The 16,867-nt window shown below is 36.2% G+C and overlaps 2 protein-coding genes across 13 annotated transcripts in view; one reads left to right on the top strand and one right to left on the bottom strand.

Moving 5' to 3' along the window:
• The window catches only part of Fmnl2 (formin like 2), a 251,001-nt gene extending 244,051 nt beyond the window's left edge, over positions 1-6,950 (top strand). For 2 of the 5 annotated variants that reach the window (XM_050139987.1, XM_050139983.1), the window contains one exon: positions 5,036-6,950. In XM_050139987.1, coding sequence (XP_049995944.1) covers positions 5,036-5,145 — 110 coding nt within the window. In that variant the 3' untranslated portion in view covers positions 5,146-6,950. The other 3 variants (XM_050139985.1, XM_050139984.1, XM_050139988.1) reach the window with 3 other exon arrangements.
• Positions 6,951-10,067: 3,117 nt separating this feature from the next.
• Positions 10,068-16,867, bottom strand: part of Prpf40a (pre-mRNA processing factor 40 homolog A) — a 41,539-nt gene continuing 34,739 nt past the window's right edge. For 7 of the 8 annotated variants that reach the window (XM_050139991.1, XM_050139989.1, XM_050139992.1 and 4 more), the window contains 5 exons: positions 14,984-15,070; positions 14,720-14,816; positions 14,556-14,617; positions 13,475-13,606; positions 10,068-12,364 (listed from right to left, as the gene is read on the bottom strand). In XM_050139991.1, coding sequence (XP_049995948.1) covers positions 12,272-12,364; positions 13,475-13,606; positions 14,556-14,617; positions 14,720-14,816; positions 14,984-15,070 — 471 coding nt within the window. In that variant the 3' untranslated portion in view covers positions 10,068-12,271. The remainder of the gene's footprint in view (positions 12,365-13,474; positions 13,607-14,555; positions 14,618-14,719; positions 14,817-14,983; positions 15,071-16,867) is intronic. The other variant, XM_050139994.1, reaches the window with a different exon arrangement.

Here is a 16,867-nt window from a genome sequence, read left to right as displayed (position 1 = left end):
AACGAGGTTTAGATGTAAATTAGAGTTTGATATACATTTTTGTCCAACACTCTGAACAATCTTGGTGCTTCTGTACCTGTGGGACCCATAAGTCATCTTCCGTAACAGATTCCCACTGGCTTTGGTTTGACATCCTTTGCTATTTTCCACCTTGTGGCCAGTTCCATGTGCTTGACTAATAGGAATACTGTAGGAGAATCCATTCTCTGTACCAGCAGGCAATGTAGGTTTTTTTATTTTTTATTTTTTGGCATGTTCATTAAAAACCTGTTTACTAATTTAAAGTAACAAGGCTAAAAGGAAGTTGTATTCTTGTTTGGATGTATCCATGGGGTTCTAGCTCAGAACTGAGGACTGCTCTCAGCTAATCTAGTTTGAGTTTTTTTCTAGCTTCATGTTTTCTCTTTGAATCAGTTCTCCAGGGTTTCATACAGCCTCTTACTGACCAGCATACTTAGGCCACTGGCCTGCTTAGCAGTGGCAGTAAGTGATTTCTCTTCAGTTTCATTTGCACATGAATGCTGTTTATCAGCTAAGATACTTAAAGCATTTTGCTCATATGGTAAGGTTTAAAAATATGTTAAGGTGTAGACAGTCATATGATATATGTCCAGGTGTTCCTCAACACCTCGACAGTAAACTGCGACTGATCAGTCTTGTTGCATGTACATGCTATCTATCCTTAGGATACAATTGCTGGGTCTTTTTCAGGCATTTCCCATAACTTTAACTTCATTTGGAAAATTACACCTTTTAAAAACAAAGCCAAAATATAACCACATTGCATTTTAAGCATAACTAAACAATTTCTTACTATTAAATGTATTTCCCAAATTCTAGTTTTTCAGAAATATAATCCCTTGAATTTTCTCTCAGCTTACTCAGCATTGTGAACAGGCATGTCAAGTTTCTAAAAACCAACTACAGAATTTTTGTTGTTGTTTTTTCGAGACAGGGTTTTTCTGTCTAACAGTCTGACTGTCCTGGAACTAGCTCTTGTAGACCAGGCAGGCCTCAAACTCACAGAGATCCGAGTGCTGGGATTAAAGGCGTGTGCCACCACCGCCCAGCTAAACCACAGAATTTTGACCATCTTTACATAGGGAAATCAAGTAAATATGTAGATTAGATTTTTAAAGCAATAAAGAATTCCTTGCCTGTTATTAAAGCACATGAGTGACTAGTAGAAATGGGAGTCTGTTCTCAGTGTGCATACACAGGTATTTGTGTCAGCATGCCGTACTCAGTCGCTTGCCGAATACCCCTTGTAGGGCATCCCTGCCTTCTTTGCAATGGGGGAAGCTCTACAAGAGTAGGAGTGGAGGGCTGGAGAGATGGCTCAGAGGTTAAGAACACTGACTGTTCTTCCAGAGGTCCTGAGTTCAATTCCCAGCAACCACATGGTGGCTCACAGCCATCTATAATGAGATCTGGTGCCCTCTTCTGGCCTGTAGGCAGACATGGAAACTAACACTGCATACAAAATAAATAAATAAATATATAAAAAAAAGAGTAGGAGTGGATGTCCAATCAAGGTAAATACCTGAGTGCCACTGCAAGCTTAACTGAGACTAGGGAAGCATCCAGCTTTACATAGTGAGAACTCAGGGCACAGGCTGGCTATAGTGTGGCATGCCTGCAATCACAGTACTTAGGGGGCTGGAGGAAGGAAGATTAGGAGGCCAAGGCCATCCTTGACTAGAATGAGTTTCAAACCCTGCCTCTAGAACAAAAAGAACCAAAATGTCCCCCACCTTACCTAAAAACGAGCCACATATCTGGTATTTGTCTGTATCCCAGGAGAGTTTTGCCTTGGAACATTTTTCACTTCCTGCTTCCTCACCCTTCAGGTTCCAGATTTCCTTCTAGACTTTAGTGAACTGGAATACATACTGCCTTCTCGCTTCTCTTTCCTCTCACACTAACTGTGTACTAATGTGACAGACCCTGGCTTTTTACTCTCATTTCTTGTCTGGCTGTTATTCTCAATGCAGTGCTGAAGACTGTGCCCTTTACTGCTCGCACCGCCAAGCGTGGGTCTCGGTTTTTCTGCGAACCTGTTCTCACTGAGGAATACCATTACTAAACTGTTGGTCTTTGTCAACTGATGCTATTAAAAGGTTGCTATAGATTTTTTTTTTTAAACCTTTTATTCCACCCCAAGCCCCTGTGTCTTAGGACCAACCAAATGCTAGCATGGAATGCCACCGTCTTCATTTTACATATGTGTTGTCTTCACGCTGCACGGTTTGTGTTTGTCATTACTCAACACTCACTGCCACTTGCAGTATATGTATATACTTCATTCTTGCAATGATATGGATGTGAGTGACAGTTAATAGAACCACTTGTTGGGGTTAATATTTGGAATGCAAAATGACAAGCAGTAACTACCTAGGTCAGTGTTTACTGAGTATTTACTATGCCCTAACAAGCTTACAGACACCACAACGCTTATGCTGAGCTAACATGGTAATGAAATATTCCATAAAGAAGTGGTCAGAAAAGTGAGAGGCAGGGAACAATGAGATGGCTTCATGAGTTATGATGCCTGCCAAAGCCTGACTGCTAAGACTGAGCCCCAATACACACATGATGAAAGAAAACCAATTCTGGCAAATTGTCCACTGACCTCCATACCTGAACCATGGCATGTATTGCTCCCCCCACCCTAAGATAATCAAATCATTCATACTATGCATGAAAACGAAAAAGGTTCTAAAGCTACATTTATGTAGCTTCAAATTAGGCCTTTCTCGGGTGTTTTATATAATCCTAGGTATGCTGTAATTAGCTTTATGATGGGGAGCCTTTCAGCATAAAATCTTCTAAACACTGACATCAGCAATTCACAACCTAACAACTCTGACCTGGGCAGGTGGCCTCTATTCACTGTCATGTCCTACTGCAGCTATCTGCAACAGTTCTATATTGCAGCAGATGCAAGGCAGGAGGTATAAGCAAAGAGTAAATAGCTCCCTACCATCTTTCTCGTATCCCTTCATTGGTAACTCTGTTCCATGTCAAATCAGAGTACTTTTTTGTGATGAGGCCGCAGCTAGAGTGGCGGCAGAGAGAGAGAGCACACGCACTATTAGAAAACTTGTCATTGCACTTGAAAATGAGAAAGGTGTAAGATTTGTCCAAGTAATTTCCTGAGCTTAGTGTTTACATTTAAAAAGAAGCAAAGATATGTCTATGCGTAGTTGCTTACACAGTACCATTGTCAATAGTCATTGTCTTCTGTGCTGAGATTGACATGGAACTGGGTGTTTTGTGAATTTGCTAGATGTGCTTGTTTTTGAATCAAAAGATGTCACTGTCGTTGCCTTGCTCTCTCCAGTGTACTTACCCACCAGTGCTAATTAACAAACCAAACTGTCATCTGCTTGGCTGTTTGCTGCTGGACTATTTATCTTTCTGGAGCCAATCTTCAAAGCAGCTTGAAACTAGGTGGTCAGGGCTGGGGAGAAAGACACTCATTCTTCCCTTGTTTTACCTAACACAACCTGTAGTAAAACCCATGCCCTCTGTTAGCTAACATGCCCAGCAATGTTAGACACTAAGTTGAGTTGCTTTCTGTTTTCATCCCATTTTTGCTTAACCATCATTTTGTGTTTTTTGTTTTCTGTTTAGCCTTAAAGAAGAATAATATCACTAAATTTCCAAATGTTCACTCGAGGGTAAGGATTTCTTCTAGCACACCGGTGGTGGAGGATACACAGAGCTGGCAAGCATCACTTTTTACTTAGCTTCCTCCTTTCTATATGCAGTTCAATGGTTTTTATTTATGGTTAAGGGTAATACTGGTGAGACTCTGACCAGTCTTTGTGCCTCACATTAATATTGTGTGGCTTTCTCATTCTTTTGTGATGGCTTGGCAAAATAGTTGATTGGTCTTAAAGTTAGTCAGTATTTCTAGTTTTATCTGAATGGGTACAGTGGGGGCTGTTGGCCAGGGAAGATGATCTACAGATTTTGAAAGATTAGGAATTTTACAAACAATTGATCTGAGGATCCCCAAACCACAGGGCCTTGAAAGGTCTAGAATGTATTGGTTAGAGTGAAAGGGAATAGGGGAAGGGCCACAATCTGCAGTGACTTAAGAGTTAGAAGTTAACAAGCCTGTTGGGGACAAACCCAAGAGGATAGGTCTGTCCCAATCATTTTTGCCTTGTAGAAATGTTTACATATTGGTTTCTATGTAAACCATTAAGATTTTTTAAAGGTTATTTTAAAAGGTTGATAAGTATAGAATGTGGTCTAGTGTGTCTACAATGTTAATTCTCCCTTTAATTATTAAAAACCTGCTTTTTTGTTTTGTCATGTCTTCACTTCATCAAAGGCTACATGCTAGACTAGCTTTATTCATGAAAGCATGCCTTCATACTAAGAGTGCTTACCGAAAATTCATGTTACTTCATTTCATCCCACTAAAGCCCTGTCTCTTTCAATCAGAATGCACTAGCTTCATTTACTCCTTCATAGCTATCTTTTTAAATGTCATGCATTCTGCCTTGCATTAGCAAAAGACTCGGTCTAGGGCCCATTTTCCCTGTTGATTGGAGCACAAACATAATAGGTGGCAGGAAAGACTAATAAGGGAGTGAGATATTATTTTAATTCATAAAAACCTGTTCTCATTACCAAGCAAACAATGGAACCCGTTTCTGCTGTTCTTCCTGGCATATTTGTTAAAACTACAAATTTAAACCAGTCTGATTTGTGAGTTTTATATTAGTTATTGCAAACATTCTTGATATTTAAGGTCCTCATGAAGGTTGAGTAGTTGCTTCTGATCTCAGAAACACTTCAACCAGCTGAGATATTGACCATGCTAGAAAATCTCTAAATCTCAGAATCCTACCAGTATTACATCTTATTTAAACTGTAAATACTAAAGGCAAATGTCTTTGGTTTGAAGGGCCCATTAGTTGACTCTCCTCAAGCTGCTTTGACTGGCTGCCAACTGGCTTTGTCTTGCTAAGACATATTTGAAGCTGCTGTTCTTTCATTGGCATTTTCCTCTTTACAGATCTTAGAAACCAACCATACAGACGAGCCGATGCGGTGAGACGAAGTGTGAGGCGGCGCTTTGATGATCAGAACCTGCGTTCCATTAATGGTGCAGAAATAACAATGTGACCCCAAGAATAGCCTTCATAGAGGGTGTACATGAAACTGCTGATGTGAACTTTATGTGCTACCATTTAGCTGCAGCCTTCAATCCAGCTGAAATTTCCTTAAGGGCTCAGATTTAGTAAACACATAGGAATTTCCTTTTAACCCCTGTTAACAAGTGCCTAAAATTGGAAATAACTTGCTCAGATTACTCAAAGCAATAGAATTTGACTTAAATCTTTTTACATCAGCATGTTACTGTTTTTTAACCAAAATGTAAATTTCATATTAAATTCATTATTTGCTATTGTGATTGTTCCTTATGACCCACCCTGGTTTCTTGGTAATTTGTAAATAACAGGGATGTGTCTGCTATGGGCTTCCTTTGCTGAGAAGTCTAAGAAATTGTGTGCTCGAGCCATACTCATCAACTGTATTTTTAAGGACTTGTAACACGGGAGAAGGAAACTGTCACAGGATAATGTCCTATCATTTGGCCCAGCAAAGTACAAACCGGATGCAACTGCAGTGTTACTAGAAGTCTGTCTTGTCTCGTGTTGTTTCTGTGCAAGGGTACCATGCACAATGGCATTCACTTGTATGACTGCAAGATGGCATAAACATTGTATAAGACTTAATTGCAGAAACTGTTCTTGAGCTAGAGGCAGCTTTTAGTAACACAAATATATTTATTAAGTAGCACTAAAATTACCATTATGGGTCAATCCTTAAAATAGAAATTGGTGCCTTGTTAGTCAGGGAGAATTTACCACAAGCTCTAAGCATTCAAGATTACATATGTTAGTGTAATGTTTGAACCTGGCCTTATTCTCTTCTGACAATCGAAGGGTCTTTTCTCTTTTTGTAAACTCAATACAGCTGTATTGAGTTTTCAAGGCTGAACTGCTTTGTGTATTTCTCACATATGAGAATTTCCAATTAGACTGTAGAAAATTCACATTAAGTTTAAATTATACTGATAGGGTTAAGTGGTTAAGTCACTTATTTTTACTTCCTCACTGGCAAGGCATTTTGATCCATTCCAAAGTCAAAGACTGGACTGAAGCTAAATTTGTACTATCCCATAATACATATTCTGCTTCTGGCTTACCTTGTTGGTACATCAGTATATTAATTGTAAAAATTATTGTATAGTATTTAACCACTGAATTTCTTGTGTTCATGTGAACCCCTTGGTGAAAGTCCCCTTTTTCATGGATGTGTAGTTATATCTTTTAAAATGTACAGATATTTTGCTATAAGATTGGTGCAGTTTTTTATGGTTTTTACACTTCTCTTTAATTCCTACCTAAGCCCCTGGGTAATATTGTAAATATTGTTTAAAAATGCTCATCAGACTATGCTACACAATCTGAATGTTACTTTTAACTTATAGTTTTTTTTAAATATATATATATATATTTAACTACAAGGACATTTTAAGAGTCAGCTACCACATTTCACAGTAGTATGCCTATTTACAGACCCCTTTAAACTGTCACCACCTGGCACATTCATAAATGTATAGTTTTAAAAGAACATGCCAAAATTGTTGTCTTTTTGTTGAGTCAACATTCATTTTGATGAGTATTAATTTGATCATAAGAATATTGGACATTTTATCAAATAAATCAGCTGTTTTCCAAAGGTGTGCATTTGCTTAAAAATTGATCATTTCCCAGTGCAAAATGGACAGTAATGTTGGCATATTCTTTTGTCTATTAATGGTCCTGCTTCTTAGCAATATTAGAAATGTTTTATGAAAGCAATTCATGTTACTTTTCTGGTCTTTTCATGCCATTTGAGCAAATAAACTATTTACACTACTATTCTGTCATATGCAGTAATCCTTGAATTGTGTTTTTTGACTTTTTTGATAGACTTTAATCTTTAAAAACTGATTGTTTTATATTTAGAAAAATTACTCCTTCGTATGCTTTATTACGTTGTACATCCAGGCTGAGAACATGAGCCTCTCATACAGTTTCCCACATGCTGTGGTCAAAGGACTGTGGGATACTGTTAATATTTTTAAAATATCTTAACCATTCCATACATTTAGAATGTTAACACATCTTAACTATGGCAGTAATGTTCAAAGAAAGATTTGGTTAGATTTAGAGCATTTTGTTATTAGTGGTTTTTGTTGGGGATGTAACCAAGGCCCACATGTTAGGCAAACGCTCTACTTCTAACTAACTCAGAATTAAGTATGCTTTCACCCAGTGTTCATGAATAAACACACACAAATCAATGTAATGCCATGACCCATTTGAGTCAATTTCTACTGGACACAAATGTAACCAAGTATCTGGTTGCTAACTTTGCTTTTGGTGTTCAACATACATTTTGTAAAATTGGGTAATTCCTGCAGAATTAGCAACATTTGCAATAGCAGATGAATACTTTTAGAATGCTACTCTATTCAGTATATGATAAAATTCTGTTCTGTTTTGGGTCTTGTCTTCCCCCCAAGACAGGGTTTCTCTGTGTAGATCTCGCTGTCCTGGGACTTGCTTTGTAGACCAGGTTGACCTCAAACTTGGGAGATCTACCTGGCTCTGCCTCCTGAGTGCAGGGATTAAAGGTGTGGGCCACCACACCTGGCTTTCACTCTAGTTTTTATTAGATATACAAATGTAAAATACAGGATTCATTTCCCATCTCTTTAAAGTTGTTGGAATCCATTTTCACGATGTGAAGATTTAAAGAAAGACTTGAAGAAAGAACCAGCATGAGGTTGTGTTGATAGATTTTTGGGGAGAGTAAGGTTTAACTTTTGATGTAAAGTGAGTATTGCACTAAGAGTTGTGGGCACTTCAACCCACAGCAAAGAACTGCTATGGGCAAACTTAAAAAGAAAAACGGCAACACAAATCCAACTTTTAATAAAATATGCCATTTTTCTAGTTACAAAAGGTCTACTATTAAAGCTATGAGGTCCTTTACATCAAGAAAATATATAAACAGAAGTAAAAATCTGGTGATTGCATAGAAAAGAGAAACTTTTTCCCAATTACTCACCTTTTTGAGTAAGTCCTCTGTTCAGTTGTAGAGGAAGGCGAGCAGACTAACACCTACCCAAAATGTTAATAGTCAGGATCAAAAAAACAAACAAAGATATCAGTAACAAATAGACATTCTAGTAACAATCACAGCATAGTATCAAAAAATGGCTTAGCTTGATTGTGATCTGCTCCATACCCCAGACAGAAGAGTGGGCTGGCCTGTTTCTCTGAAATGTAAACATTAATTGCACTAGGGTAATCACCATCAAAGATCAATTACAGAGGATGACCTTGAATTACAATCCACTCATTTGCAGCTGTGAGTATGGCAGGGTTAAGGATAGCATCTTATTAAGGAAATTAGAGCAGAAACACAAGCTAAAATGAAGGACAGCTAAGCAAAGAATGTGGCACCTTTTATTATTAATCTGAGGTGAGATCCTGTAAATGGAGTGCTTTGTTACCAGGACTCATCCTCTTTATAGACACCCTAAAATATTTGCACCTTATAAGTCAGCATTTTATGTTCTCATTAAGCTTTGGGCACTTTCTAAGTCATAGTCACTAGGCTTATTTTCTAAGTTTTGAATGAGGCATCAGTTCTGAGTTTATGGTTTAACTGCAATGATGCCTGTTTAAGCCTTTTAATATGAGTCCATGTGCCACATTTGTTAAGTACCTACTATGCGCCAGGTACAGTCCTAATTAAGAGATATATCCCAGGTAAGAAGTTTGTGTGATATCAGAATAAATGATGAACTAAACAGAATAACCATTGTTAGCCTGGGATATATCATCATCAGAAAACATAAGCCTCTCATAGTTCCATAAAAAAACAAAACATTATTTTTCTTTCTCTTTTTGTAAATAATCAAGTATAGTTTAACCTAGAGGAGAAAAGTGCGTTCAATTAAAAATCTATCTAGTACTTAAGAGATTCTTCAAAAGAAAATTATATTTAATATATAAATATATTTACAGAATTAGTCTTTTGATTTCTAGATTGTTTTTAAAACTTTAAAAATTAAGTTTGTTAAAATTCTATAATCTTAAAGTCATTCTTCATAACTCTTCCCTAAGTATTATCTGATTAGAATGCTTACATAAAACGTGAATCCAAATTTTCTCTTCTGGATGCAAAATGTCTAATGAATACATATCAACTTTTAAGCATGGAGTAAAAGCAGGCGCATTTAGCAAATGCTTAGTAAAGCATAGAAATGAGTGAAAGCCGTAAACTACAGTCTGAGACCACACACAGTTCACAGAAAACCACATATAGACTTGTTAGTTGCTATCACCACTCTAAATGGATTGCCTTACTCTAGGACCATCCTCTTTTCATTCATAACTATTCAACATCAGATCCCACTTAAGAAAAATCGAAAAGATGAAGTAATTGTGACTAGTCATTTATCAAACTTACCAGAAGGCACAGAAAGTTTTACATGTTGAAAAAAAATAGTAACATTGCAAGAAAATGAGACCCATAGTTCAGTCACATATTTAAATTCACTTGGGAAGACTGCAATGATCCCCATGCTGAACTGGCCATACTAACTTCTCTTACAGATCTTCCCTACATAAAATTGATGGGATAGGAGAAAATAATATTAAATATTCTGAGACCATGATTTTGTCCAATATTAATTTTTTAAGCAAGATTAATAGTGATGCTGAGAAAAATAAGGTCTCAACATTAGAGTCCTAGTCATAACTGAAACGTATAAACAAATTAAATGTTTCCCCATTTGAATAAGTCAGATTCAATTCTAGAAGAACAAGTATTCCAAGATATATCATGTCTTACCAAACGTAAGATTTAGAAACATGATCTACTGGGTTTAAAATATCCAAAGATTTAGTACCTTCACACTAAGTTTTTCTAACAACTAAAGTTGTTTAATGGGACAATTAAAAGAAGACAATGGAATAGACTTGATTTACATATTTTATAGCAATGATATTACATTTCCAGTTTCCTACAGTAAAAATTCAGTACACTGATATAAAACTTCTATTTAAATCAACAGGGTTCTGTTATGATATTGATCTGTTCACAGTAATATTTACAAGAACTGCCTTTAAAAATTTGTTTAATCAAGCTAATCACTTTTTTTTTGCTATGTCTGGTTTGCATAGGTTAATGCAGGGATATTTTGCAATTTATAATGTTTTGTAGGGATCTGAAAATTTGGAGAAATTATAAATACAGAAATCTATTTTGAGGACATGCTAAAACACATCAATAGCTTTTTATTCAAATGTTTTAAAAACTTAAGGTTGTACTTTAAAAGCAAGTTTTACAGATTCTAATTTCGCTTGTGAAACATTACAGGTTTCCCTCCAATATCATATGCATGATTTAAAGACTACCTCCGATCTCCACATCAGGTGCTCAGACTCATTAGCAATCTTGACTATTGCTAACCTGGCACCTCTGAAAATTAAATCCAAGTTAATTCTGTTGCCAAACTTAGGTATTTTGAGTAACATACAATGGAGGAAGGACTAAATTCAAGCAAGAAATCTGATTATTTAACGTTTTCTCAAAGAGTGATCTTACTCAAAGTCATGTCTTATTTCACAACAGAAAATGACATGGCAAGGAGAAGGTTAGAAACAAAGAATCTCCCCTTTGAGTTTTGAGTGGCCACTAGATTTAATTAAAACACTGGACAGGATGGAAAAATAGTTGTACTGATCTGTCCCAACTCACTTAAATTAACGAAACAATTTGTCTTATCTAAATCTCAGCTTGAAAGAGACAATCTCAGTGCGATCAAATGAAAAGAACAAAGATAACACCTAAGATGAAAGAGAAGACTAAGTGCTAAATTATACTTAAACAAACAAACAAACAACCATACACGCACACAAAAATACCCTCCTGCACTGAAGGAAAATAGTATAAACGACATCACTAACCTTCAAAAGTTAGCACGTACAGAGTATTCTATCTTTAAGCCATTGCCTTTCTAAAATATCCCATAGGAAATTTATAGATGAAAACACTTTTAAGGACCTGAAATGCACTAATTCATATTCCTAAATATTAAAAAAGAAAAGTAATATTGCTACTATGGGAAGGATGAAACAAAATTTCAGGGATTTATTATCTTGTAAATGATGATACAGTTTCCTTAGCGCTGAGTAGTTGTGTAGAAATAAACACTAGTGCACACTATAAGAGAAGGTTTAATCATAGATAAAAATGTACAAAAATATTGAAATCAGAAATGTTTTAGACTGTGTACCATGGATTCAATACTTCTCAGTGAATAAGGAAGGCAATTTACAACCTCCTCAATGGAATTAAAAAAAAAGTGAAAGAGAAAGATTGGATTAAAAATTCAAAGAAAATGTTTCAGTCAACATTGATTTTTCTCCCCCCCTCCCCACAAGGATATTTCAACTATCACTCAAAGGTTCGGTGGCACATTCTTTAGTAGGTCCTTAAGGCAATATATTTAAAGTAATTTACAATTTGATTTGATGTTAGCTATTTTAAAACATCACCTCAAAATAGATGCTCAAAATAATGCCCTCATAGCCTTTTTTAAAATGTATTCAGATGTTTCATAAAAAATAATGGTGGCTTTATTACAGCAGTGCTCATTAGCACCACCAGGTAAAGGTCTACCAAGTTTCCAGCAAAAACACCCATTTCTTAAGAGCTCACCATAAAAGATAACGTTGGCTTTAACCAGTTTAGTAGTGCACAAAAAAGCAGTCTAATCATGGGTTGCTGGTGCTTTTTTTGTACTACATTATCAAAAAAATGTTCATTATATCGTCAAAATCCAACTTCTATAAAGTAAATCAAATCACCTCATGACTTAGAACAAAGTAGAGACGTCTGCAGCTATCAGTAAATTGCCACTTTTAATCCATCCTGCAGTGCCCTAGGAAAGGGTCACAGAAAGACAGTTATGACTGTAGGAAAATATGATTCTTGATACAGAATCAAGTTATTTTCAATTTCCTTTGCTTTTATAAAGTCCACAATAACAATACATAAATGCACTTTTTTTTTCCTGTGACACAATTAAAACCCAGTGTTATTTTGTAAATTGAACTTAAAATAATCCCTGGTCTGAATTAGACTTTAAATCATACTATAAACATATATTTGGTATAATTTATTGATCATCATCCAGTTGCTCCAGAAGTGTTCTTCTGCGCTTTTCTAGTTCCCCTTCACTCAGCTCGCTGCCAGAGGTGTCCCAGTTACCCTGCGAAGACATTCAGCACAATTATAAAGTTAGCCCTGAAAATATTAAGAAAAAAAAGTAACTACAACATTCAAAGCAGACATGGAGTTTCATTCACTTAAACACATTTCACAGGGTTTTAAAACTCCAAAGCCCAACTATGGGTTATTAAGTACTCCTTGGATCTCATTAGAGAAAAATTCAAAGACTGGGATTATATATGGTACTACTTCAGTTTATGCTAAAATTTGTAATCAAGGAAAAATTGTATATACTAGTTTTTTTCCTTACACACAATTAAATATGAAACAATCTTACTTAATGGAAGCCAGATGCTCACTTCCTAGGCAGCATGTTCTTTGATAATTTTAAAGAGATTTTGGGTAAACACTTGCAATCTTATGCGCAAATGCAAATAAGCAGAAAAGATTCAAATAAACAAGATTAATACTGCATCATTTCTGAGATATGCCCTTTGAAAAGTGGAGTGCACCTGTAAGATGTTTTGTTTAAACGAGTGCTACAGAAGAAGTAAGTACAGAGAATAAGTCACTCTTTATGGAGATCGTGACTGATTCATTCAAAAGACTTTAAAAAATGGGGTAGGTTTGGGAAGAGCTGATAAAAAGTGTTGGATATAATCAAATTACATTGTAGAAAATTATTGAGTTATGAACAAGATGACTGTGGACCCTGATTTGAGCCTTCTTAATCTTACAGTGAGAAGGCAAGGCACAGTTGCACTTCAGTCCCAGCACTCAGCAGGCAGAGGCAAGTAGATCTCTGAGATCCAAGATAGCCAGGGCTACACAGAGAAACCCTGATAATTTGAAAACCCGGGACAAAGTGCTCAATTTACTTCTTAGTGGTATTTCACCATTCAGACCACATCTTTCTTTCTGGGTTAAAGCGAAAAATATTTTGTGCTGTTAACTTTCTTTTTTAAGAAATATAAATCTAAAAGACTCAAATAGATGGTCACTCATGAGGAACAGTGAAGAGAATTTCATCCTTTCTTCAATGTTAGCAGACCCAAGACAAAGAGCCTATTCTTTAAACAATTCTGTTTTAAACAGGACATCCCTCTTTCATTTTTGTGCATACAGGAAACACATAATTCAAAGTACTTACAGAATCCTTTCCAGTCTTTTTCTTAGGTGATTTGTGTTTTGACTCTGATCTCTGTCTACTTCTGTCCTTTTCGCTTTCCCGGTCTTTATCTTTCTTATCCTTCTCTCGTTCAGTATCTGATTCTGGAGAATCCTATGTAAATAAAAATGAACGTGTCAGAATTTTGATAACATTCTGTTAAAAATAGATTTATGTAGGCAATATTTGAGAATATCACATTTATTAGGTTAAGTGTATTTAGAGAGGTAAATTGTAATTTGTTAACACCAGAGTTTTATTTGTTTTTAAGGTTTTTGGAGACAGGGTTTCCTTGTGTAGCCCTGGCTGTCCTCAAACTCTGAGAGATCTGCCTCCATTTGCCTCTGAGTGCTGGGATTAAAGGTGTGTGCCACATATCGCACTTTGAACCCGAGATTTGATTGAATTTCTCCATTGTCATGGGAAAGAGTTAGAAGCAGTGTTTCCAGTAGGAAGGATTACATTTGGATAGGGNTCATAGTGTAACTACAGGGTAAGAATAACTACAGTTTAACTACTTATTCTTTAGAATCCAGGCACCCCCCCCCCAAGCAACAACCCCAATAAGCTGCACCCTCAGCTCATGTGCACTTTCCATCAAGCAAATTTAACTATGGTTTATGTATACAGCTATGTAAAGGCTAACAAAGCTGCTTACTAGGTCATGTACAAGTTTGACAGGGGCATAATTCTTCATCAAAATTATTACGAAAAGACAAGTTATTTAAAACATTAGTGCTTAAATAAAAGTTCTGTGTTAGATTGGGGCAAGTATTAGTGGGCAGCAGGAAAAACAAAAACAACCAATCTAATTGCATGCACCTGTGGTAGGACTCAAGCACTAACATTTTTGAAAGACTCCTGTGTAAACCTAATATACATCTACAGCTGGTGTATGTCTTTTGATTGAAGCTTGTGATTTTAATGAAGGATTAAGGCAAAAGACCTATACATTCTGTTCTTGTATGCCAAGCTAAATGGTTATAAAGAATTAGATGAGAGGCCCTATGAATCCTTTCTAGATCAAAGCCTAGCAATTGTTAAGAAATAGAAACTTTCTTACAGATTTATGTCTCCTCTTTTTGCTTTTCTTCTTATGCTTTTTTGATTTCTTATAACTTCTCTCTGTAGAGCACAGAAAGAAAAAAAAGGTAAAAAAATGAGGAAATCAAAATGTCACGGTTTAGTTAAAAAAACAAAACAAAACAAAAAACCCAAAAAACTCACCGGACTCAGCACTAGAAGAATGTTCTGAAGCAGAATGGGACTCTGATCGCTGTCTTTTTTTCTTTGAATGGCTGTCATCATCATCTGATTCTGATCCCTAAACAATATACATAAATTCATTCATAATAATGCTCACAAACAAGAGCTAGTTCCAGGACAGGCTCCAAAACCACAGAGAAACCCTGTCTCGAAAAACCAAAAAAAAAAAAAAAAAAAAGCTCACAAATATTTTGGTAAAATGTTACAGTCAATTTACATCCTTACCGATCGAGAACGGGAGCGTTTCCTATGGTGTTTTTTGGATTTCTTAGAATGTTTCTTGTTCTTTGAATGATGATGTTGGCATTCATGCTAGAGTGGCAAAAGAAAACTTTAAAGAACTGCACTTGTTTTACATAGCCAATCACACAAAAATGTTACAAGTTCAACACATGAGATCTTAAAAAAAATAATACCTTGTTAGGACAAGGTGCCCAATAACTGTATAAGAAATCATTGTTTTTCTTATTCTTATTAGCTATTCTACACCTTAGATATTTTACAAAATGAGGTGCTTTTTGTCAAAGGTTGGTAAGGAAAAGTATTATATCCTAGAAAGGTATAACTTCTTTCCATAATGATTAGATGTAATAATACATTTAGGCATTTTGTTTAGTAAGCTAAGCACTGATATAAGGTAAAACCTCACAGGCATCCTTAAACTGAGATTTACAAAACCTATTTCTCTTTCTTTTATCCTGAGAAGCATTTCATATTTATTCAGACAGGGAATACTTATGTAACTGTGTTCGTAACAATGAACAACTTGTTGTGGGCATGGGGACAGTTACAAAACAGCTCAGTATGTGAAGGTGCTTGCCACTAAGACCAAGACCTACGTTCTAGCTCTCGCACCCTGATGTTAGCAGGAGAGAACTTCTGACTTCCAAATGCACATTGTGACTTACACATGTGCATACACAATCATAAAATATTTATGAGGTTACTTAGAAAGTAGAGGTGCTGCAGTAAAAGCTGCTTATTCCTAATGCTTATACCCATGTATCAGAAAACACCACCTTTGGTCAAATAGAAATGGAAAATATGATTAAGAAGGAATCCATCTTCTCAAGGCCTAATTTAACTGGTCTCAAAATCTGGAAGTGTTCAGCTTTTTTCTATGCCATCATCTTTAGCTTCATTACCACTTCACTACATTAGCTCTAGTTCATAATCACCAAAATCACACAGCTGAAGATCCTAAGTGTGTGATGTATGCATGAGAATATGAGGACGTGGACTCATGCAGGACAGATGAGGACACAGGCATCTTCTTTAACTTTTCTCTCGAGACATGTTTCTCACTATATCAGAAATCCCTTGTTCTGACTATGGTAGCTGGCTGCGAAGCACCTAAGATTTATTTTTGGCCATCCCCTGTGCTTGGGTTACAGGCACACACAGCCATGCATGCTTTACTTTTTAGTGGGTGCTGGGGATTTAAACTGTTTTTAATACTTCCACAGCAAGCACTCTTACCCACCGAACCATCTCTTCAGCACCTGGAAGTTTCCTGAATTAAGAAAAGATAGGTAATACACTCTCTAGTGCACACTATCTCAAAATTCCAAATACAGTCAAATGTTTAAGAATCTGGGCATGATTAAAACTGATGCAAGATTTACGTGAATTGAGCCTGAGGTTCTATATTTCTGTGAGGATCCTATATAATACAAATGTTATTGGTCTAAGGTAGTATAAACAACTGAAGGCCAACAAGGACCAGTCATAGAGGTCATATGAGTTCATGGTAACAGAGCAATTTGTTAACATTGATGTTAATCAAGAACAAAGTCAAAAACAGATAATAATTTTATTACTCATGTGCTATCACACCAATACTATGACAAATGCATGCTATCTTTTGGCTTAAGTCATTAGTTGTCTAGAACCGACTTCATAGTGAACTTTAAAAAAAAAAAACGTGTATACAAATGTGTGGTCTCAGTTTGTGTGGGTGTAAGTGTGTGCAAACGGACATGCAACTATACATGGAATTCACAAGTTTACACTGATTGCTCTCCACCTTATACCGAGGAGGCAAGGTATATAGCTCATTGGAACCCAGAAACAGAAGATTCTGATATTATAGCTAGCCATACCACTAGG

The sequence above is a fragment of the Alexandromys fortis genome, unplaced genomic scaffold, assembly GCF_014885135.2.
Source record: "Alexandromys fortis isolate MF-2015 unplaced genomic scaffold, M_Fortis_MF-2015_v1.1 scaffold_33, whole genome shotgun sequence".
In the NCBI taxonomy this organism is placed as follows: Eukaryota; Metazoa; Chordata; class Mammalia; order Rodentia; family Cricetidae; genus Alexandromys; species Alexandromys fortis.
The sequence above is the reverse complement of the archived record's forward strand: the minus strand, read 5'-3'. Positions and strand labels throughout refer to the sequence as shown.